Source organism: Andrographis paniculata, unplaced genomic scaffold, assembly GCF_009805555.1.
Source record: "Andrographis paniculata isolate CXL003 unplaced genomic scaffold, ASM980555v1 Contig9END, whole genome shotgun sequence".
Lineage (NCBI taxonomy): Eukaryota > Viridiplantae > Streptophyta > Magnoliopsida > Lamiales > Acanthaceae > Andrographis > Andrographis paniculata.
The window spans coordinates 5600612-5625594 of record NW_026137639.1 but is presented as its reverse complement, the minus strand read 5'-3'; the positions used below and the strand labels follow the sequence as shown (position 1 = coordinate 5625594).

The 24983-nt window shown below is 33.9% G+C and overlaps 1 protein-coding gene and 2 long non-coding RNA genes across 3 annotated transcripts; all 3 read left to right on the top strand.

Moving 5' to 3' along the window:
- Positions 1-5705: 5705 nt before the first annotated feature.
- LOC127244341 (uncharacterized) lies at positions 5706-7336 on the top strand. The gene is made up of 4 exons (XR_007837161.1): positions 5706-5884; positions 6129-6194; positions 6978-7059; positions 7247-7336. It is a non-coding gene; the product is annotated as an uncharacterized LOC127244341 (long non-coding RNA).
- A 735-nt stretch (positions 7337-8071) lies between these two features.
- On the top strand, positions 8072-8598 carry LOC127244340 (uncharacterized). Its single transcript, XR_007837160.1, has 3 exons — positions 8072-8181; positions 8260-8349; positions 8425-8598. It is a non-coding gene; the product is annotated as an uncharacterized LOC127244340 (long non-coding RNA).
- Positions 8599-13950: 5352 nt separating this feature from the next.
- LOC127244129 (secreted RxLR effector protein 161-like) lies at positions 13951-14418 on the top strand. Its single transcript, XM_051264464.1, has one exon. It carries the CDS (start codon positions 13951-13953, stop codon positions 14416-14418), a length of 468 nt encoding a protein of 155 aa, XP_051120421.1.
- The last annotated feature ends 10565 nt before the right edge of the window (positions 14419-24983 follow it).

Genomic DNA, 24983 nt, shown 5'->3' with positions numbered 1-24983 from the left:
TATATATGTAAGACAATTAAAAACATAATAAAATAATGAAAGAGTTTAATCCCTAAAATAAAATAAAAAAAGTTAAGCCTTGTTAGTCGTTACCTTGATTGTACGAAAAAAAAAAAATTCTGAGAGATTTAGAATTTTAATTTTCTTCTTTCTTTTTTTTCTTCGTCTTGTACCTGCAATAGAGAAAATACCATATAATAAATATTAAAAAATCAAATAATATACATTAACAAAAATATATACTATTAAAATTTTAAAACAATAAAATCTAACATTGACTTTTTTATTCTGTACTCTGTAGAACAAAAAAAAAATAATCTTATAAAAAATTGTAGATTGCAGAAACAAAAAATCACAGTATGAAAATGAATGGATGCAGGATGAAGACGGAGAACAGAGAACAAAGAATGAAAGAAATAAGAAAATTGGCATATAATTTAAAAGAAATTTATAAAATGAAAAAAAAGTTAAAAACGGTCTAAAAGAACTATGCAGAGAGCAACTCTGCAACTTCCTTTTATACCCCATAGATATTACATAGAAACTACCACCACTGTAGCCACATTGTTTTTTGACTTTTTTTTCAATTATAAATTTATTATTTATTTTTATTTTTTAAAACATCTCATATATATATATACATATATATATCTATGTGCTGATGGGCCGTTTTGCATTTTGGGCCCTGGGCGAGGGCCCCTTTCGCCTGGCCCAGGGCCGGGCCTGCGTATGTGCGCGGCTATGCTGCGCGGCTTTTTTTTGTTCTAATAGAATGTTTTTTGTGATTTATTTTTATTGATATTAATATGTTTTATGAGTTAAATTATTGTTTATAAAATGATATATATTAATATGTTTCAAATTTTTAATTAAATTTTAAAAATTACATTATATGAATATGAATATATAAATTTAAATAAATAAAACATATGACTATAGATATTTTGAACAAAAAAGAAGTAACTGACTGAATTATCGGGTGGAAAGAAGAGAGAAATAAAGAGAATGAATTATATAATTTTTTTTATAACTGCGAAACCAACCAATTTTAAAAAATCTATTTTTTTTTCAAAATACTTTTTTATATCATATTTTTTTTAGTTTTATTATTAGAAAAATAATTCTCTACAAGAAGTGGCAGACCGAATTGAAAAAGGATGAGAGGAATAAAGAAAATAAAATAAAAAAATGGCAGACCGAATTGATCGGATGGAAGGATGAGAGAAAGAAAAAAAAAAGTGGCAGACCAAATTGGTGGGATGGAAGGATGAGAGAAAGAAAAAAAAAAGTGACAGACCGAATTGATCGGAGGATGAAAGTGAAAGAAAATGAATTATATAAATATATTTTTGGGAGAAAATGAGAAAGAAAAAAGAAGCGTTGACTGAACAAGAGAGAATGAGAAAAGAGAGAAAATAAAAAAAGAAAAAAAAAACAAAAGTGACCGACCGAATTGGTCGGATGGAAAGATGAGATAAAGAAAGAAAATAATGAAAAAAGTGGCAAACCGAATTGATCGGATGGGGGAGTCGGTTGGCCTCGCATGGGAATGATTGAAGACAGCTGTCAAGTGGAAAGTTGGTTAGTGATAACTTTTGATTTTGAAATATTTTATAGCTTATTTTTATTTATTTTATTATTTATTTATATCGAGTTTTGGTATAATTTATATTTTTTTAATTCAATAATTGTATTTATTGTATTTTGTGTATAAAATATTAATTTATTAATTTTTAATTATTTTATAATTATTTTGGTATATAAATTAAATTAATTGATGTGTTTCTTAAATTATATTTTTAGGCATTATTTATGTGTTATTTAAATATTTAATTTTAGCTAAATTAAATATTATAAAAAAATATAATTTAAATATTTAATGTTGGCGTAATAAATATTTTTAAATAAATAATATTCCCTCCGTCCAAGCAATAAGTATACATTTACTTTTGGCGTGGAGTTTAAGAAATAATAGTATTTTAATTATAGTAGGTATGTAAAAGTAGTGTAATGATATTTTTGCCCTTACTTTTTTGTATAAAAGTAATGATGTGATGTAAAATAAGGGTATTTGTGGAAAAAAAATGGGGTATTAAATGAAATGATTCTTTGTAATTGGACGTCCCAAAATAGAAATATGTATACTTTGTAGCTGGACGGAGGGAGTATATTTTATTTTATTAAATATTTATTATGTAATTTTTAATAAATGTCAATTTTGTATTAATTAGTACAAAAATCCGTGTACAATGATTATTAATTGAATGACGGCTGTATTAATTTTGCACAGAAACCAACATAAACATTTATAGCTGGTCAGCTGCACTTACTCAACGCGGAAACTTCTGCATAGAAGTAAGCGAAGTAGGCTACTGTGCGGAATTCTAACGACGGTTGGTCGGCTGTTGTGCGGAATTCAAGCGACGGCCGACCCTGCTGTACGGAATTCAAGTGACGGCTGATTGGCTGCTGTGCGGAATTCAAGCGACGGTTGATCGGCTGCATTAAATTCGTCAGACTCCTCCAACTGCTGCATTTACTTTGGTCACATTTACTCTTACTTTCTCCCATTTGTTTCCATTAATTCCTACACTATTAAGTTATTAATTTTTAAATATATTTTATAATTATTTTGGTGCACAAATTAAATTAATTGATGTGTTTCTTAACTTATATTTTTAGGCATTATTTATGTGTTATTTAAATATTTAATTTTAGCTAAATTAAATATTTAATTCTTGTACAAAATGATATATATATATTGATCAACCGTCCAGTCGGACTCAAATATTTTTTGTTTTGCGTGTCCAACAAACTCGAAAACTCCTGCATTAGTTTCAAATGCATTTCTTAATATACCATAGCATTAAAATATTGTAACTAAATTTTTGTATTAAAGTGAATGTTATGATCTACAAAATGATATCAATATCAATATATTATACAAGTAAATCACTACAAAATAAAAAATCAAATTGGAAAAACACAAACCTCAACAACACCCAATATCCTCAGTATAATTGACACGTGAGGGTTAATTGATAAATTTAGTCATACTTGCCTACAATATTTCCACTTCGTACAACTGCTTAAAATAACAAATATTACACTATTAAGGACATTTATGTAATAACAAATAGTCATTCGTACAGCTTCTCGTATATATGTGTTCAAGGATATGTAACCGTACTTGTGTATATAATAAAATTACATATATCTATAGGGAGAGATAGAGAAAGAGCCGCGAGAGATGAAATTCTCCTGTTTTTATATTATTTCACATAGCCTATTTATAGGCAATTAAGAAGATCATGAATAATTTCAGAAAATGCCACATGACTTATTTAATGACACTTATCTATTACATTAATCAAAATAATCATAATAATATGAACTATGTATTGATATATTTTTGTGTTTTTTATTTCAATATATATAATATATATATTTTAAAGTTTTATCTAAAAATAAATAAATTATTTAGATAAGATATTGAGTAGTTGTTATATGTATTAAGCTTATTTTTGTTTCATTTTTTTAATAAAAATATGCCTAAATATTCGTGGAGTAAAAAATTATTTTGTAATTGAATACGTAATAAAATATTGGGATTAAAATTAAGTAATAATCATATATATTTATCAAATTATAGTGATATATATTTGTTTTTTTGAAAAAAAAAAGTGAATCTACGATGACGTCATGGCGAGAAAAGAAATTTGATTAAAGATAAGATTAAGAATTCAAGTTTATAACCAAATATATTAATTAAGAATAATTATAATGTGAAATTGAAATTTCTTCTTTCTTATACAATATATATATACATATAGATACATTAACGATTTCGCGCCGACAAGATTCAAAATGCATGCAAGCTTTTACCGACCATTCCGAGACTAGAAGAATAGAATAAGTTGTTTAAGTATGATTCATGCATGTATATTCATGGCCAATAAATGTTGTGGAAAAAAAAAAAAAAAAAAGAAAGAAAGAAAGAAAGAGAGAGAGAGAACCTGTAATAAATGACTTGCGATCACTCATGATGGTATTTCGGCCATGCCATGGTGTAACCTGTTCACATTGTTGTTATTATTAGCATTGAAATTTAATTTTATACCATAATAAAAGAAAATTAAAAATTAAGGGCGAAGCCCCATACACACACCAAGGTTGAGACGGCCCAATAAGGCCTATCAAGCTGCATTGCAGCCGTCTAAGCCCAATCCACCAAACTCTGCATGCATTGAGACTCCTCCCTCAATTCAGATAATTCAAAAAAGATCAAAGAGGCTAATGAACTGACTCTCATGCAGCAGCGGCAGCACCATGGCAGCATGCAGCCAGAGAGGAGAAAAATGCCACCTACCAATAGCCAAAACATCAAGACGGCCTCCAATCAAGCAGAAACTTAACATAATTTCCAAACATCCATGCATGCAATGCAATGCACAAAATATGTCACACTACAAAGATGAACTCAACCCGCGGCAACCTACACAAACCATCACACTCATCAGCTTCAAAACTCCCGAATTATCACCAACAGAGGAATAAGCATGGAGGAATAGCAGAATTGCATCCTCCAGCACCCAACATGAAATACTAATCCACCAAGAAATACTCTCTGTTCATCCACCACATCATTAGTGCCCGTCTGGTTCTCCTCTCCATACTTTGTCTACTTATCTGTCCCAAGCTGCTGCTTCCATAATACCTTCCTTCCTACTCATCAGCACCACAATCAACAAGGGAAAAGTTGTTTGCCTTCTGAGAACCTCCAGCATTAGCTCTGCCAGAAGAAAAGAGGAGGGAACATGGACCTCGACAGAATTAATACCTTTCTTTTCTTATAAAAAAGGTACTATCTAAGATCATCCTCCTCAAAAATTCCCTTACTCTTATCCTTGGAAGACTTCTCATGCCCATCATCCTTTCTAAACATCCTGTTGGAGGTAATAGGCTACAACAGCTAGAATGATCATTCTGTATGTATGGAGGATTATTAATGTTGCTTCCCTGCTTATTCCTAGCTGTAGCAGGAGACTTCCCAACACCAAAACATGGCTCATCATCGTGTCCAATATGTTTGCAGTGGTTGCAATATTTTACAAGATTTTCAGAAACAACCTTTTGAGGGATCAACTTGCCTTTGAAGACGAGGTTAATAGAGTTCTTCACACGTTTAGAGATGTCAACTTCAACCTAAGCTCGAGCATGGGAAGCCCTACCAAGCTTGGCCGTCAGAAGGTCCACCTTCAAAGGATTGCCAATCGCCAAGACTGTGGCAAAGATGGCATCTCTCTGAAACAAATGAACAGGCACTACAAAAAAAATGGCCATTTGTAGCGAAATCTTATTCGCTACAATATTTTCTTTACAAAAGCTATTTTTTATTCTGAATATTTCCGTAACAAATAATTTTTTCGGTTTGGTCAACTTTTTTTCTTTTGTTACGATATTTTTTCGTTACAACTACAATAATGTTAATTTTAAATTTCAAACTAAATATAATACTTATATATTTATATATACAAAGTAAAATTAAAATTAAAATAATTATTTATTTAAATTTAAAATTACAAAATTCAATTAAATATTTAAATTAAAATTAAATTAAAATTTCAACCAAATTAAAATATAATTCTCTAATGCGGCCCCTCCCACCCGACATCTCTGTTTCTTTCTTCTTCCTTCTTTGCCTTATTCGATCTTCTTCGTCTTCCTTTACTTTCCGCGTTTTCCTCCATCCTGGAACCCTGGACCGCGCGCCGCCTCCACCTTCCTCGGTCGTCGACCTTGCTCTGCTGCTCCTTTCCTTACCTGTGAACATCGAACCGTCGCTACCCGCCGACGTCCTCAAATGCCAAACCTAGTTCTTCCTGTAAGTATGGATTTGCTTATTTTTATTTATTTTTATATTTTTTTTTTGACTAGTTAGGTTTTTTTTTCCAAATATTGTTCATATTTATAGATTGATAGAGGTTAATACACTTCTCTTTGAAGCATTTTTATGGCTCAATTTAGGGCAAATTTTAAAACATATGTGATTTGCTAACTGTTTTCTACAATAAATGTGTGTTCTTTCTATTTGAAACCCTAATTCTAATATGCTCTAAAATATGAAGAATTAGGATTGGAGAATCAGGTTGGAGCCAGACAGGTGTATGATGTAGATGCCAGCAATATTGCAGGTGATTTTATTAATTTTCTTAATTGAGTATGTATAGGTGACAGTTTTTTGGTTGGAGACGTAGTCACTTGATGAAAGCATTTGACTTAATATTTACAGAAGTTTTTCCATATATTATTTTTAATAATTTATACAATATTTAGTTTGCATTATGTGATCGCCCAACCACACTTATGATAGACAAAAAATTATCTAATATTTTATAGTTGGTCAAACTATTAATGCTCATTTATCATAGATTTCTCCTACCTTCTTAATGAATTGTCTTATTGACATTGCCATGAAAATATACAGGATATGCACAATGATTTGATGCTATTCCATATATAAATTTTGGAAGGATGCCAATCTGAAATCTGATACTTTTGATTGCATCTAATGGTTGTTGAATTTTTTAGACTCGCGTACAAGAAATTTTGGAATGATAATATATCAGTCGGTCTGCTTCTGCAATACAAACCAGAAGAGTGAAATAAAAGTTGTGTTATTATTTTAAAACAATTAGCAAACCAAATTTGGGCATAATTTTTAAAACATACACTCTTTGAAAATTTTTTGAATAATACTTTGAAATTTTGGGTAGAATGTTTAAAATAGAAACTTTTGGCCCAACTGAGGGACGTATTATTGGTTTCTTGATTAATGTTCACAAAAAATATATTCCACATACATAGTTGTTTGTATATTTTCCGTTGCTCAGTATTGCTTTTTTCGTGTGAATTTTTCCAAACACAAACACATAACAAAATTAGGTCTCATCTTCTTTCTTGCTCTCCATCTGCAGGAATCAATTGAGCAAGATAGACATAAAAGATTATAAAGTTAGCTTTACTAGTTTTGATATCGATTGCCTAGGTTTTACAAAGGTATTTCCTTTTCCATACGAATTTGATCATGTAAATAAGTAGAGAGTTGTTGTATATTCCTCAATATTTTGCTGAAGAAATAGGTTGGTTAAACTAAATACCCTTTGCCTAATCATATTTTGATTAATATATGTGTAACGGTGGATTTTATTGATTGCATATCCTGATGGTGTTGGTAGTCTTGCAGTTGTCTTGTTATCCTACAGATCATAATGAAAGTTGTGGAGATGCACTAGGAGCTATTGTCCTCCAATGTGGAGCAGATTCACTTACTGAGGACTATTTAAGATACTTACTTCGATTGTTACATTGAAGTTTTTGTTTGAGATCTTAAAATATTTACTCATCTAATCAAGAAAACTTTCTTGTTTTTATGAAAATATATTTATGTGTTTTCTTCAACTCTTTATCTTTTTTCATCTTTAGATAGATAAATTAATGTTTTCTCCTATTTCAAAATTGAATGTTGTGGAGGGAGGATATTTATATGTTGTTATTGTGGAGACTTATTTTTATCAAACTTACTAGCTTTTACAGTTGCATGATAAATAGGAGCTGCCTTTTGTGAAAAATGGCGGTTATCATATTTTTGCCATATCTACTTTTTAAATTTGGTTGGCCCTTTGTTCTTTCAAATTCTTTTGCTACATGAACTTAAATTTGTGTTGTAGTTATAGTTATAATTTTGAATTAGATTGGAAACTGGTTCATCATAAAGTGATAGTTCTTGGTAAAAATTTGTTGTGATAACTAGATATAATAGATCTATACCACCATAAAAAGCATGTGTTTGGTTATGCACCTGGTTGTATGAATCTTATCATTGCACAACCGTTTTCCTATTTGTTACTATTTTTCCAGTATCTTTTCATCTGTTGAATATTCTTTTTTTTTTTATTTCATATTTGCAAGAGCTTAGTTTTTGTCAAAATTCTTTTTCATTATAATATGGGAACAGAGGACTCAGAAATCAATACCTCTTTTTCTAGAAAAAAAAAACCTAATTCAGCCGATTGCATGGCACAATTCAGCCTTTGCCCTTGTGCAGGTTTACTTCTTATGCACTACCAATACCATATGAGACAACAAAGCCAGGTTCTAGAAAATCAGTTAATGAAAATGGTAAATTTATGTTTAACATATTTAATTGTAAATGTCTCTAAACTATTATATTTAGAGCCATATGAATTATGAGTGTAGGGTCTCGAGAATGGGGCACATATGAGTGGACGCATACGAGGTACCATGACGACAAGCATTATTGCAACACGAAGACGACCTGACTGTCATGTATGTTCCCTTTGATATTGCATAGGATGTTGCAGCATGACACATGATACTATGATGATTAACTTTTGTTTGTAGATTGGTGGTGACTGAGTCCTTTCCGTTGGTTGAACTTGCATTTTCTGTGTTTGTTGCTATGTTTCGCCGTATATGTTATGTTGTATTGCGAAATAGTTATGTTTTTAGACAGTGCGTACTTGATGCAATTGATGGTGATAAAGATTTTCTGTAATATTTTTATATTTTATAGTCATTTCGCAATATTTTCATGCATTGTACAAATTTTCCGGTTTCGATACTAATTTTTTTGGTATTATTGAAAAAACAAGAATACTCTGTTTGTTACGAAATTGTAGCCATTACAAATACCGATACAAAAAGTATGAGTGTCATTTAAAATAGTTTTCTGACAACTAGCAATTGTAACGAAATTTATACCGTAACAAAAGTCGTTACAAATGGATGAAAATTTATTGTAACGAGTCTTTTATTACGAGAAATATCCGCTACAAATAAATCAAAAACACAATGCTAGCGTTACAAAAACCGTTACAACAAGATTTCCCACGTGCTTTATAAGTGCGTTGACCGTCCATTTTTTGTTACGGAAAAAGTCGGTACAGAGGCTTTTTGCAGCTCGAGTATATGCACCGGTCAAAATGCGGTACAAAATCGTTACAAATAGCTTTTTATAACGAAAAATTGCCATTTGTAGCGATTTTAAAACCGCTACAAATGGCCATTTTTTTGGTAGTGAGGAAGTAGTGGCAATGATATCCAGACAACAACCTGATGAGGTTCAACCTTCGGTGTGAAGTCTGGAGACCATTTCAGGACCCTCATTGGAAAGCCTTTGACAAACCACATCCCTATCGACCAAATACGAGTAAAGTCCTCATCATTGTCAAGACGAATGAAGATATGCTTAAAGTTCAATCTCTGGATAATATGTTTCCCAGTCAGCTTCAGATTGTGGAAGGCTGTTTCAAAATCAAACCATAAGGAGAAATTTAGTAAATTTCTAAAAGATTTGGATCAATCCTTAAAAATCATATGAAGAATTGCACCAACACTATGAAAAATCAAATCGTATTGAAAAATTGCATTTATTATCTTAAAAGTTGCATTACAATCTTCTACCATTTCAATTCTATAAATAATGGGTGAGACTTGAAATAAAAAAAAAAGTGATTAGATTGTAATTCTGAAGGAGATTAGATTAACAATATGGAATCACATAAAAGTTATTATTCTCTGCAGCTATTTATAGTATTCTTCTTATACATTAAAATCTTTGAGTTTTAAGAGCGTATAATCCCATGAAGTTGATTTTGATAGTATGATCAAAATATAACTTTTGGAAAGTGTATTTAAACACGATCCAATACTAATATCCAAGTCATTACTCTTTTTACCCTTCCGATTCAAAATACCCAACAATCAAAAGTTCTACTTTTGTAAGAGTCATGGCAGGAGAAAAATCCAGCATCTCTTACCCAGCGTGGCAAGTTTTGATCAGCCATGGTGCACGTTGGCCTCTGCATATTGCTCTGGTGGCTTTTGTTGTTCTAATTTTTTAAAGTGGCGTAGGAACAAATTGGCAGCGTGACTTGTATTGTCCACGAAGAGCAGAGTCACCATTTTCAACATGCTTCCACCGCGAATTTCACCAGAAAGATTCTGGACAGGCTAAAGACCATCGTTGCAGTCGGTTGATCATGGGGATAATTGTGGGATCAGTGTCGGGGGCGATTTTTTTCTAGTACAAGATTATAATTTGTCATTATTTATTTTATTAATTTCCTAGGTAGTTATGTTAGAATTCAAATTCAAAACTGTCTTTTTGTTAGAATTATAAGATTGTGACAATGGGTGTTGTAGAATGTATTACATACTCATGTTTGTATGATTACCAGAGAAGTGTATCCGTCTTTTTTTTTTTTTTATCTTTGATCACAGAAATCATTCAGATTTGTTTTTGTATATTCCCGTATCTTTGTGAATTTAATTTCTAACACTTGGTATCATAGCCAAGTTGATGTCCAAGTATCTCAAACTGAAAAATATATCGATAGAAGTAGGAGGAAAGAAGAGTGGTTCAATCCCGTTTCAATGTCCCATGTTAACTCCGAAAAATTATACGACATGGGCGATAAAGATGGAAACCATAATGGATGCTCAGGGGATTTGGGACTCCATCGAACCACCGGCCGGAGAGGCGGTGAGCGATAAAAGGAACTAGATGGCTAGAGCTTTCATATTCCAAGCATTTCCAAAAGACATCCTTCTACAAGTGTCGAAGAAGAGAACCTCGAAGGAAATCTGGGAGGCATTAAAAACAAGATATCTTGGAGCCGATCGGGTGCAAAGGGCAAAACTACATACGCTGAAGAGTGGTCTCGAAAGGCTTTGAATGAAAGAAGGTGAGACGATAGATGAATTTGCTGGAAACTTGAGCGCCATGGTATCAAAATTTAATAATCTTGTTTCAAAAATTGAAGGCAATACACTTGTTCGGAAACTTCTTGATTCAGTTCCGGACACGTATTTACAATTGATTTATTCAATTGAACAATGTTGCGACTTAGATACTATACCATTCGAAGAAGCTATCGGCCGACTAAAAGCTTATGAAGATCGGTTGAAGCTTCGTAGTGGAAATACAAGCAATAAGGGAAGTTTATTACTCACTAAGACAAATTTTCAAAAAAATCAGAATATTTCAGAAGGAAGTTGGGTATCAGGTGGAAGAGGACATGGATCTTACCATCACGATAAAGGCAGCCAGTATGGTGGTCGAGGTAGCGGAGGTGGACGAGGAAAAAGTGAACATGGTAATTTTATACAATCTCGAGATTCCGGGTATAATCAACACCGGGGCAGAGACAAGCGCCATATAAAATATTTTAATTATGAAAAATATGGGCATTATGCGTCAAAATGCAAGTCATCGCCGAAGAAGAAAAACAATGAAGTAAATTTAGCCCAAGCACAAGAGGAGGATCCTACACCACTTTTAAGTGTTTACGGGGAAAACACAGTACCTAAGGTATTGCTTAATGAAGATAAAGTGCTCCCAGATCAGAGTGAAAGAAATGGCGATGACGAATGGTACTTACATAATGGTGCAAACAACAATATGACGGGAAAAAAATCTTTTTGTTGAACTTAACAAGGAGATAATAGGTCAAGTTTGTTTTGGTGACGGGTCCAAAGTACAAATTGAAGGACAATGATCCATCTTATTAAAGTGCAAAAATAGCGAACACAAAGTTATTTATGAAGTGTATTACATTCCAGCCTCGCGGAGTAATAATCTAAGCTTAGGGCAATTAACAGAGGAATGATACAAGGTAGAAATGCTGAACGAACACTTGAAGGTGCATGATGAACATGGAAAATTGATCATGAAGGTGCAACGGTCGAAAACCGTGTGTACAAGATTAATCTTAAGACCATAAAAGCAATTTTTCCTGCCATAAGTCTCGAAGATGAAACATGGTTATGGCATCCGAGGCTCGGTCATATAAACTTTGGAACATTGGATTCGATGGTTGAGAAAAATATGGTGCGTGGTGTGCCAAGAGTGAAGCACCCAAAACAAGTCTACGAGGGGTGTTTGGTGGCTAAACAAACTCGTCAACCTTTTCCAAAGGAAACTGAGTATCATGCTTCATCCCCATTGGAACTAGTCTATGCAGATTTGTGTGGACTGATATCACCACAAACATTGGGAGAAAATAATTATTTTATGCTAATTGTTGATGACTATATCAGGTTTATGTGGATTTACATTATCAAAACAAAAAATGAGGCTTTCCCGGCATTCAAGAAATTCAAGGCACAGTTTGAGAGTGAAAGCACATATAAACTAAAAATGCTAAGAACTGACCGAAGAGGTGAATTCACATCACAAAAATTCAACGGATTCTATGATAAAGAGGGTGTAAAAAGTCAACTTTCAGCACCATACAACCCACAACAAAATTGGATTGTGGAGCATTGAAATCGAACTGTTCTTGAAACAACGAGATCCATGTTAAAGGCGATGAGTGTACCAGAAAATTTTTAGGGAGAAGCAGTCCGACATGCAATGCAAATTTTAAATAGAATTCCGACAAAAGGTTTGAAGAGTATGACACCGAATGAGGGCTGGAAGCGAAAGAAACCATCTCTTGAACATGTCAAAACTTTTGGTTGCATTGCGCATGTGAAGGCATCAGCAATTCACTTAACAAAATTGAGTGATCGAAGCTTAAAAATGATTTATTTGGGAGTCGAATCTTGTAGCAAAGGCTATCGTCTCTATGACTCTCTTTGAAATAAGGTATATGTTGCACGTTATGTAATCTTTTATGAAAAAACCAAATGGAATTGGAGTAAAGGGAAGAGCACTCAATCAAGCACAAGTTTTGGATGGTTTAATGTGCAAATTTCTGGTAGTGATGAAGGTGATACTCGAATCAATTTTCAGTTGCTGATGGAGTTGAAAGTCCAATACATCAATTCGAAACTACTAATGCTCAGTCCCCATTGTTATCAACGACGAGAAGTGCAGAATCCTTAAGGAATTAAGCTTCCAGAGATAGTCCATTGATTCAGGCATCTTATGGTAGCCAAAAAGCGAGTCAGATAGCTTTCGATCACACACCCATTCGTGGGTTTCACTCTATTTCAGACATTTATGCACATTCAGATGTTGTGAAGGATGAAGGAGAAGAATTGATGTTTGTTGGAGAGGAGCCGACTTCGTTCCAAGAGGCGTCTACTGATGCAAATTGGAAGAAGGCGATGCAGAAGGAACTTGATGCCATAAACAAAAATCAAACATGGAAATTGACAACATTTCCCCCATGAAAGAAACCCATCAGACTGAAATGAGTTTTTAAATTATTTAAAAAAAATGCTGAAGGAAATATTGTGAAACACAAGGCAAGGTTAGTGGCAAAGGGATATGTACAAAGAAAAGGAGTGGATGTTGAGGAAGTGTTTGCACCGGTGGCTAGACTTGAAACAATACGGTTGTTGTTGGCATTGGAAGCTTCGCATGGATAGCGTGTCCACCATTTGGACGTAAAGTTGGTATTTTTGAATGGCATTATACATAAATAAGTATATGTATCCCAACCTGATGGTTTTGTTGTCACAGGAAAGGAAAAGTTTGTGTATAAATTACACAAGTCTTTTTATGGATTACGACAAGCCCTAAGAGCGTGGAATATTCGTCTTGACAGCACACTAAAAGGACTTGACTTTCACCGATGCCCACAAGAGCAAGTTGTGTACAAGAAATGCATGCCTAAAGATCTGTTGATAGTTGGTGTGTGTGTAGACATTTTGATTGTGACCGGAACAAGTGAAAGTCTAATTTGTAGATTCAAAAGGGAGATGCAGAATGTGTTTGATATGAGCGATCTTGGAAGACTCTCATACTATTTGGGAATCGAAGTTCACCAAAGTGAGAAAGGGATCACAATTGATCAAAGTGGGTATGCTAATAAAATATTACAAACTGCATAAAAGACAGATTGTAATCCGTCAAAATATCCCATGGAACCGAAGTTACACCTATATAAAGATGAATAAGGTGTACCAGCAAATGCAATGGAGTATGGAAGACTCATCGGAAGCCTAAGATATATCACTCACACTAGACCGGATCTCGGATATTCGGAGGGAGTTGTGAGCAGGTACATGGCATCACCGAAAGAAAGTCATTATAAAGCAGTCAAGCAAATATTGAGGTATATCAAGGGAATGATGAGTTATGGACTCTTTTATCGTAAAGGAGGCAATGGAAGATTACATGGGTATAGTGATTGTAGCCATGGTATGGATCTAGATGATCGTAAAGGTACAACCGGCATGACATTTTATTTTTCGGGCAACCTTATCACTTGGTGTTCGCAGAAGCAGCGCACTGTCGCTCTCTCCTCCTGTGAAGCTGAATTTAAGGCCGCAACTTCAGCGGCATGCCAAGCATTGTGGCTACGTAACTTATTGGTAGACTTGACTGGTTGGGAAGCTCAATGTGCTATTTATACATGGACAACAAATTTGCCACATCATTGATGAAGAATCCGGTCATTCACGGAAGAAATAAACACATTGATACCAAATCTCATTTTATTCAAGAATGCATTGAAGAGGGTTCGAACTATGTAGAGCATATTCGTGGAGAGGAAAAAAAGGCTGACATCTTGACCACACTACCCAAGCTAAAGTTCTTAGAGATGAGAGATTTAATGGGAATTGAAAATCTAGAACATATGAAGCATAATTAAGGGGGAGAGTATTGAGAGTAATTCTCATTATTTATTTGGTTGATTATATAATTAGTTATATATTATAATTTGTCATTATTTATTCCATTAATTTTCTAGGTAGTTATGTCTATTTAGAATTCAAATTCAAAATTGCCTGTCTGTTAGTGTTGAAAGGTCGTGTCTATTAGAATGATAAGATTGTCTCCATTGGTCTTGTAGAATGTATTGCATACACATGGTTGTATGATTATCAGACACGTGTATCGGTCTTTTTTTATCACATAAATCATTCGGATTTGTTTTTTCATATTCCTGATCTTTGTGAATTTAATTTCTAACGCATAATGCTAAAATATGGCTTAATTGAGGGTTGCATAGTTTGGATTTTCCATTATGCAATGATAAATAAGTGGTATTGCACTGATTCTTAAAAACATTCTTTGGAGGTATACTTGGCTTCCGATTATGTATTATGAATGTTAAGGTTTGAAAAATTAATCTAGAAAATGTAGATTTTGAATCCATACGGCAAACTTATGGTGTTTTCTTATGAAAGTTATTGTAATGAATAATTCGATCAGAAAAGAATGCTTGGGCACTTTTTATCAAGAAAAGTTTGAAAATGACAATGTCATTGATATGAAAAGTGTATGTTCGACAATAGTGACTATGCAATCAAGATATCCAAATTGATTATAAACTACATAGTTTGTTTGTTTTCCTTCGATAATAGAATGATACTCGGATGCAAGTTAGAAAAATTATGCAAAAGATTTTCTTCCACTGCTAGATGGAAATTTATTCTTGGGAAGGCACTGTTCATGGGCTTCTAGAAAATAAATATAAATCACTTAATCAACAATGGAATCTTAGATTGTAGCCTTGGTCGCAGCCAATAAAAAGGCAAAAAGATTGCAAACACAAGATTTCATTGTGGCCAAAATCAATTGCACCTATTTCGATCCATTTTGATAGTGCAACGAATTTGGCAAGAGCCTATAGAGAAATATGCAATGATAAATCAAGACACTTGGGTGCTAGAAAAAGAGCATGGTTCGGGAGTTAATCATGCATTGACTAATCTCAGTTTATTTTGTTAGTTCTCAACAGAACGTAGCCCAACAACTTGACAATGGGGTTGGCATGAGACTTGGTGCACAAGTACACGATAGGGCTGAGTTATAAGTCCAATTGAATTTTCTGAATGTGGGATACCCAATTCTCCTATGGTACAAAACAGAAGACTAAATTCAATGTGGAAAGTTCATATTCTTAAATTGGAACACATAATTCATGTCATCTCAAAGTATGTGTTCAGTCCTATAGTTGTTAAGGTTAAAGTTTAATTTCTTAATATTTCCTCTGAAAATGTGTAGCGTAGGTGCACAAATTAGAGAAACAACCTATGCAAGTGCAAAGATGGCCATTTCAAAAGTTCAAACTTGGCTTTTTATGTACTCTTGAATAGATATTGGCGCATAGCCTTTAATAGCATCACGGAAAACTCAAAGAGATGTATAAATTTGTATATATGCTATGTTAAGATGTTCAAATGAATTGAAAGGGTTCAATCCTTAGCAACACTCTGATTCTCGAGCATTTGGAATGTGTTGTGTACTTTAACAAAAATTCAATCGTCACAACATTTTTATTTATGCATGAGTTTGTTTTGATACCTATTCAAGATAAAGTGTGTTTACACAAAAATGGGGAGGATTGTTGGATATTTGTGCAATATAGTGATAAATTATGTCTGCTAATGAACATAGAGATTTTCTAGCGAAATTAATTTCTCTGCAGTAAAAAGAAAACTAATTAAATTTGATAAATTTAATTTTAGATTAAAGTTGAAGAGTTTCGTCAATTCTTGAAAAATCATATGAAGAATTGCAGCAATTGCGTGAAAAGTCACATCCCATTGAAGAACTGCATCTATTATATTGAAAGTTGCATTACAATCTCACACAATTTGAATTCTATAAATCTATTATATTGAAAGTTGCATTACAATCTCACACCATTTGAATTCTATAAATAAGGGGTGAGACTTGAAATCAAAGATATTATATTGTAATTCTAAATCATATCAGATTGACAATTGGAATCATATAAAATTTATTATTCCCTGCAGCTAATGTACTTATTCTTCTTAGACATCAAAATTTGAGTTTTACTCTTGATTTTGTTGTCAAAATCAAAGAAAGCAAGCGATAATCCCATGTAGTTGATTTTGTGATACAAAATAGTAAGATCAAAATACAACTTTCGGAAGGTGTGTTTAAACACAATCCAATACAAATATCCAAGCTATTACTCATTTTATATTGTCGATTCAAATTCTCCCAACAAAAGAAGTGTGGCAATGAAATAAGGTGAAAATAAGGCAACTGTGGAATTATAATTTGAATTATCACTTAATCATGATCATAACTATGCAAAAAAGACCGTTCTGTAAAGTTATGATAATACGAATCACGCTTTCCAAAAATACAGAAAATGTCTATTGATTTTATTTAAAAATTATAAATTTTAAAAATAAGAATCAAATAAATTAATTAATGTATAAAACTTCATAAATTCAAATTTATTTAAATTCAAAAAATTCGAATTGGCAATTTAATGAAAAATTGCAAGTCTTCAAGTTGAAATTTTGAGTTGGAGATTCTCAAATGTAAGGATGTATATTTTGAATTTAAATTTAAAATTGCATATTTTGAGAAAATACTCTTCTCATCTATAAGTAGAACTCTTATCTACACAATTTAACATAGAAAAATATATTCACTAGAGAAACACAAACACTGATTAGAAAAATATATTCACTAAAGAAAACACAAACAGTGAGAAGGTCACAGATTCTAGGTGAAATATGCAAAAGCACTCTGAGAATATTTTTTCACCATAATTCAGGAAATAAATTTTTTCATACACAAATAATCGTCCAACTTTTTACTTGCTCGATTTTTCGCCTAAGTTTTGAGTGTTGTTTTGTTTTATCCTTGTACGAATTTCATGTAACCAAATGCGTTAATAGGATTGAAATGTCGTATATGGAAAGAAGATTTATGCAACTCAATGTATATCCAAGATTGTTTATGCCCTGCTATATTCTATTCTTCGATCCTATACAATATTTTCTATAAGTGTAAACTGTTTTTTTTAGTCTCATAACTGGACACCCTTATTATTTTTGTCTCATAAGTGGAGCATGTCGCAAACTAGTCCCATAAGTAGAAAATTTTCGTTGTTTTAGTCCTCCGGCGCCGGAGACGCCCGCGTGGCTCGCCGAAGGCCACATGTCCGCCAGGTGTCCCGCCAGGTCAGCGACACCTAGCGGACATGTAGATTTTATTTTTATTTTTTTTAATTGGACCAAATAAAAAAAATTAAAAAAGGCAAATAAAATTAAAAATAAATTTTAAAAAAATTAAAAAAATAAAAAATAAAATTCACGTGTCCGGCAGGTGTCGCTGACCTGGCAGACACGTGTCCTCCGGTGAGCCACGCGGGCGTCTCCGGCGCCGGAGGACTAAAACAACGAAATTTTTTCACTTATGAGACTAGTTTGCAACAGGTTCCACTTACGGGACTAAAATGATAAGGGGTTCCAGTTACGGGACTAAAAAAATAGTTTACCCTTTCTATAATCTTATACTCCCTCCGTCCCATTGAAAGATTACCATTTTCTATTTTCGTCCGTCCCAAAACAAGGTTACCATTTCCTAATTTAGTAACTGTACTACCTACCTAACATAATAAATACCTTTCAACTTACAATTATTACACAAATGTCATTACTTTTATATTACACAATACTAATAGGATTATTTTTGTCTTTTTCGCTACAATTCAATATAATACTAATAATAAAAAAATCTACGTGCAAAAAGCAAATGATACCCTTCCAATGGGACGAAGGGAGTACAATATTTTCGAACAATCATGGATAATAATACTTTGGTGATACTTTGGGATTTTTCAAATTGTTAGTAATCTAATTTCGTAATCTCATAGGAGAATCTCATATGGACATGAGGATTCTCTGTGGATTTTTGTCTACCACTAAATATAGTGGTATTTACCAATCCAGCTTGAATCAGCAGTGTTCTAGATGCCGATAATGTGCAGGTTGTCTGTACTTGAGTGGTTTATGATAATGTACTTGAATCAGCAGTGTTCTAGATGCCGATAATGTGCAGGTTGTCTGTACTTGAGTGGTTTCCTCTTCTACATAAAATTTGATCCGCTAAAACCATTTCATTTAATAATGTGTTTAAGTTGGATAAATTTAATATGCCTTTTGAGAGTTTTGTCCAATCGATTTATTTGAATCAAATGGACATATTTTTGTATGGCATTTTTTTTTATTTGATCACACTATTAATGGAGTGATTATTTGTCATTATGTCAATATATATTGATAGCTTGAACAAATCAAGTTCAAGTGTTGGAAACTAAAATGTTTCTATCCAACATGCTCTTTATGAAGAACATGGGAGAGGTGGATATAATTCTCAAAATTAAAATTAACATGAGAATTATTGAACAATATTGGCGAAATGATGTAATTATCCTTTGAGTATGGAATTAAAATTTCAATGGTTCGATTTTATACATATATATACATGTGTGAATAATTATAAATTGAACTTACTTTTGTTTTGCCAAAATATCATTTAATTAATTTTACAAAATTGATTGATGTGTTTGCAAAACACGTGGAATGACAATTTTGGTGTCCTTAGAATTATTATATATATATATATTAATTTACAAAGGGTTATTTCTAATTGTCGTGCAAGTTATTCATTAGTGATTATGGTTATCACTTGGGCACATTTTGAAAATTGTCAAATCTAATTTGACTATAATTAAATTTAGCTTGCGCCAAATCCTTTGAACATAATAATAATCATTGAGATTATTGGTTGTGTTACATATCAAGGAAATTAATATGATAACATCCACGTTGGTTCTTTCAACCTTGGATGATATGAAAATTTAAATTTACAAATAATTAAATTCAAGGCGAAGTTGTAAAAACAATGGTGGAAGTTGTTATACTTTTTCGGTAATTTTGCTCATAACTCTTCTGTGATTTCGAAATTCTTTGTAAAATCTCCTTGTACTTTAAAAATTACATGGCACTCCCCTATACTTTAAAAAACGTTACATGAAACCCCACCCTCATGAAACCTATGTTGTGTGATGGGATAATGATTTTCTATCCATAGTTTTTGCATAGAAGGGGGTTTCATGCAATATTTTTGAAAGTATAAGGGGGTGTCATGCAATTTTTTGGAGTAAAGTGAAGATTTACACTGAGTTTCGAAACCACAAAGGGGTTTCATGCAACGTTTTTTAAAGTATAAGGGAGCTTTATACAATTTTTAAAGTAAATGGGGCAGGGATTTTGCTAATTTTTCGATGATGAAATTTGTTCATTATTTGTGATATTTTGAAATGCATTGGAATTTTGGAGAGTCCATCCTCTTATATATTATGAGTCATAAGAGGATGAATTTATTCTTGGTAAGAGAATTAATGTAGTACTCTACTCTTAGAAATCAAAATTGAATATTTTTTATGGCTATATTGAATCAACTATATTCCAATAAACTAACTCTTTGAGTTATTTCAAAGGACAACTCAATCACTCGAATACACTTACAAGCAGTATAACATTTTACATAACACTTTGAAAATCAATCAAACCTAACAACATCACGAGAATGAAATTGAAATTAAGTTTCAACCAATCCAGGATGTTATTAGCAACTTCAAGAGTCATGGATAGTCATGATGGTTGAGTACTGCTTAATCTAGCTCATGTACTGGCTTAAAAGAAACACCAATCACGACCACTTAACAGAACATACACACACATGTAACACAGGGAGTGAAGCATAAAGCAAATAAAGTATGACACAAAAGAATTAGAGGAGGTTAGGAGGAGATGAATGGTGAGAAAAGATATTTGACTGGAGTCAAGTCGAGAGCAAAACAAGACGAAGAAGGTGAAGCCATCAAGGATGATAACTGTTGATATACCTTGAATCGAGTTTTTCACTTTGCTGAGTTTTCACGAGGGTCTCAGGGGACGAAGTCCCCCTTGCTTGGGGGTCCGGGGGCGCAGATGACCCCCGGCCGACGGTATATAGTATTGGGCTGAGCCCATATGATATTCTCTTGGTTTATTTAAAAATACTTAGGGATACGGAATTTTTAATATGTAACCTTACCATCATGAATAAATCTGTTCTCGTTTCTACCTGTGGATGTAGCTAACATGTTGTTGATGAACCATGTAAATCTATGTCATCTTTATATTTTATGTTTGTTATTCGATCATTAACCCTAATCCGTCACAACAAATTGGTATCAGAGCCTATTCATTTTGATAAGGGTTTTGTTTATTTCCACACTGCTAGGATTTTGTGAGTCGATCAACAATGTCTTCTTTCAACGTAAAGGTTGAAAAATTCACCGGGAGAAATAGTTTTAGGTTATGGCAGATCAAGATACGATCTTTGCTAAACCATGAGGGTTTGTGGGCGCTGCTATCTGGAAAACCAAGTGCTAAAGAAGTAGATGTTGAAGAGTGGGATACCGCAGAGGAGAAGGCCCACTCAACAATCATGTTGTGCCCGTCCGATGATGTAATCATCAAAATTTCCAATTAGGAAACTGTTGTTGGCCTCTGGAAGAAGTTAGAGAGTTTGTACATGACGAAATCTCCTACCAATAAGTTGCTTTGGAAGCAACGTTAGTTCAGGCTACGAATGCAGGAAGGTATCTCTCTTCGGGACCATTTGGATAAGTTGAACAAAATTCTACTTGATTTGCGAAATATTGAAGTTAAAGTAGATGCTGTTTTAATTTTGTTAGTATTATTTACAGAATCATATGAGAATTTTGTTAAATATTTTCTTACGAGGAAAGATAATCTGTCTCTGGAAGATGTTCGATCTGACCTCCATAGAAGAGAAGATCGTCCAAAGGCATCTGGTTCAGCAACATAAAATCAGGCATTAGGGCTGTCTGTTACGGGTAAAGGACATAAAAAATCTGGAAAGAAGAAGCCGAATCATAAAGGTTCAAAAGGTCCTAAACCCGGAGACATCTGCAATTACTGTAAAGAACCGAAGCACTGGAAGAATGACTTTCCTAAGAAGAAGATGCAGCAGGAGAAGAAGAAGTTATCGGTGGTTCTACAGCTGTGGCAGAAACTAATACGAATTCTGAAGAAGATCTGACCTTAGGTGCTGATGAACAGTCACAATGTAATGATGTGTGGGTTTTTAATTCCAGGGCATCATACCACATTTGTCCTAACAGGGAGTCTTTGTCGACCTATGTGGAGATAGATGAAAGAAATGTTTGCATGGCCAACAGTGTTGTCTGCAAGGTGGTTGGAATTGGCTCAATCAGGATACAAACACATGATGGTGCACCTTGAATGAAGTCAGACATGTTCCACATATGACAAAGAATCTGATATCATTAAGTCTTCTTGACAGCAAGGGTTTCAGTTTTAGAGGTGATGGTGGAGTTATGTATGTCTGTCAAGGTTCAAAGGTGGTTCGGAAGGGCTTGAAACATGGTACTTTATATTTCCTGCGAGGTTCTACCGTGATAGGTTCTGCTTGTGTTGCATCATCCGAGGTTCAGACTAAGGATATGACCAGACTATGGCATATGAGGCTCCGCCACATGGGAGAAAGAGGGATGCAAAATCTTGAATTATGTGAACATTGTATTTTTGGGAAGCTTCATTATAGCAAGTTTCCAAAACAAGGTGTTCATCAAGCCAAAGGGACTTTTGGCTACTTCACTATGGATTGTTAGGGTTCGTCATGTGTTGAGTCTATTCGAGGTCATAAATATTTTGTGTCTATGATTGATGACTACTCAAGGATGACTTGAGTAATTATGATGAAGCATACAAGTGAAGCATTCAAGAGGTTCAAACAGTGGAAGGCCTTGGTAGAAAATCAGACTGAGAAGAAGATCAAGGGGATGCAAACTGATAATGGTCTGGAATTATAGTCTTCTGAGTTCAATGAGTTCTGTAAATATGAAGGGATTGCCCGAAATCAGGCCATTAGAGATACACCACATTAGAATGGTGTGACAGAACGCATGAATTAGACATTACTGGAGAGAGCGAGATGCATGCTCTCTCATGCTGGTTTGGCTAGAAGGTTCTGGGCAGAAGCTATAAACACAACATGCACCGTGGACCCCACACTGGCATTGATTGCAAGACACCTTATGGGGTATGGTCTAATAAACCTGCAGATTATTCATTGTTGAGAGTTTTTGGTTGTACTGTTTACTATCATGTGAGTTAGGGTAAATTAGAGCCAAGAGCTAAGAATGGCATATTTGTTGGTTTCAGGGATGAAGTTAAGGAATATAGAATATGGTCACCTTCTGAGAATAGATTTATACTTAGTAGGAATGTGATACTTGATGAGAATTCTATGCTTAACCCCATCGTAAAGTTCATTAGTGCAGAGAATTGTAGTAGTGTATAAACAAGTGGAGCTGTAATTCACTTTCAAGAATAGTACATTGCAACTCCAGGGTGGAGAAGATTAACATACTATTGCTGAAAATACTACATATGAAAGCACTAGTTCAGATGTTCCGGATGCTTCTACTTCTGAAAATACTATATTCCTGAAGTGACTAGCTTAGATATTCCGAATGCTCGCCAGAGTACCAGGTCAGATGTTCCGGATGCTCTTCAAATGAGCATAGTTGTTGATAGAGCAAAGAGGACAGACGTGAAGCTTCCTTCGAGATTTTTTATCTTTGAGGATATGGTGAATTATGTCTTAAAAGTCGCTAATGAGGTGGAAGAGGAACCATCCACATACAAGGAAGCTGTTTTATGTAGTGAGTTCGCTCACTGGCTCGTTGTAATGAGAGAAGAGATGAAATCACTTCTCAAGAATGACACTTGGGAGTTGATGAAATGGCCTAAAGATAGGAAGACTGTTACTTGTAAGTGGATCTTCAAGAAGAAAGAAGAAATCACACCGAGTGAGGACATCAGATACAAAGCTCGGTTAGTTGCAATAGGGTTCTCACAGAAGGAGGGGGTTGACAATAATGAGATTTTTACCCCAGTGGTCAAACACACTTCTATTAGAGTGTTACTAGCAATGGTTGCACATTAGAATTTAGAACTTGAACAACTGCATGTGGAGATTGCTTTCCTATATGGAATGCTGGAAGATGATATCTATATGGAACAACCAGAGGGGTTCGCTGTTCCTGGGAAGGAATATTATGTTTGCAAGTTGAATCTTTATATGGACTAAAGCAGTCTCCAGGCAATGGTATAAGAGGTTTGACAGTTACATGATCAAGTTGGGTTATAACAGGAGTCCGTACGATTGTTGTGTGTGTATCACAACAAAGTTGATGATGGTTCCATGATCTATCTTGTTATGTACGTGGATGATATGCTCATAGGTGCAAAGTCCACATCTGATATTCAGAAGCTAAAGGATCTGCTCAATTCTGAGTTCAATATGAAGGATTTGGGTGCTGCCAATAAAATTTTGGGCATGTAGATATATAGGCAAAGAGAACAGAATAAGCTTTTCTTGTCACAGAAGAGCTATATTCAGAAGATTTTATCAAGATTTGTCATGTCTACAGGCCTATTAATACTAAAAGCACTGCAAATATTCATCTGTCATCTGATTATGCACCAAAATCTGTAGATGAGCAGGAGTACATGTCTCGAGTTCCATACTCTAATACAGTAGAGAGTCTGATGTATGCTATGGTCTGTACTAGACTTGATCTCGCACATGCTGCTAGTGTTGTCAGCAGGCTTATGGGACAACCTGGAAAGGAGCATTGGCAAGTTCTGAAGAGGATTTTCCGATATCTTAAAGGTACGCCTGATATTGGTCTCATTTATGGAGGTGATACTCGTTCTTCTTTTACAAGTTATTCAGATTCTGATTACGATGGAGATGTCGACACTAGAAGATCTATAACTGATTATGTTTTCACTCTTGGTGGTTCTGTTGTTAGTTGGAAGACAACTTTGCAGGCTATAGTGACTTTGTCTACTACTGAAGCAGAGTATATGACATTGACATAAACTGCTAAGGAGAGAATCTGGTTAAAAGAACTAGTTGGTGATCTTGGTCTACATTATGATCAAGTTGTTGTGTATTGTGATAGTTTAAGTGCAATTTGTTTAGCCAAGAATCAGGTCCATCACGAGAGGGCAATACATATTGATGTGAGGAATCACTTTCTGAGAAATGAGAAGATAGTCAAAGTGATGATAGTAGGGACTGCTGATATGTTCACCAAATCGGTCCCTCATAGCAACTTTTG

What these genes read in the sequence shown, in the direction of transcription:
- LOC127244129 (XM_051264464.1), top strand. Translation starts at nt 13,951, where the DNA reads ATGGAGTATGGAAGACTCATCGGAAGCCTAAGATATATCACTCACACT.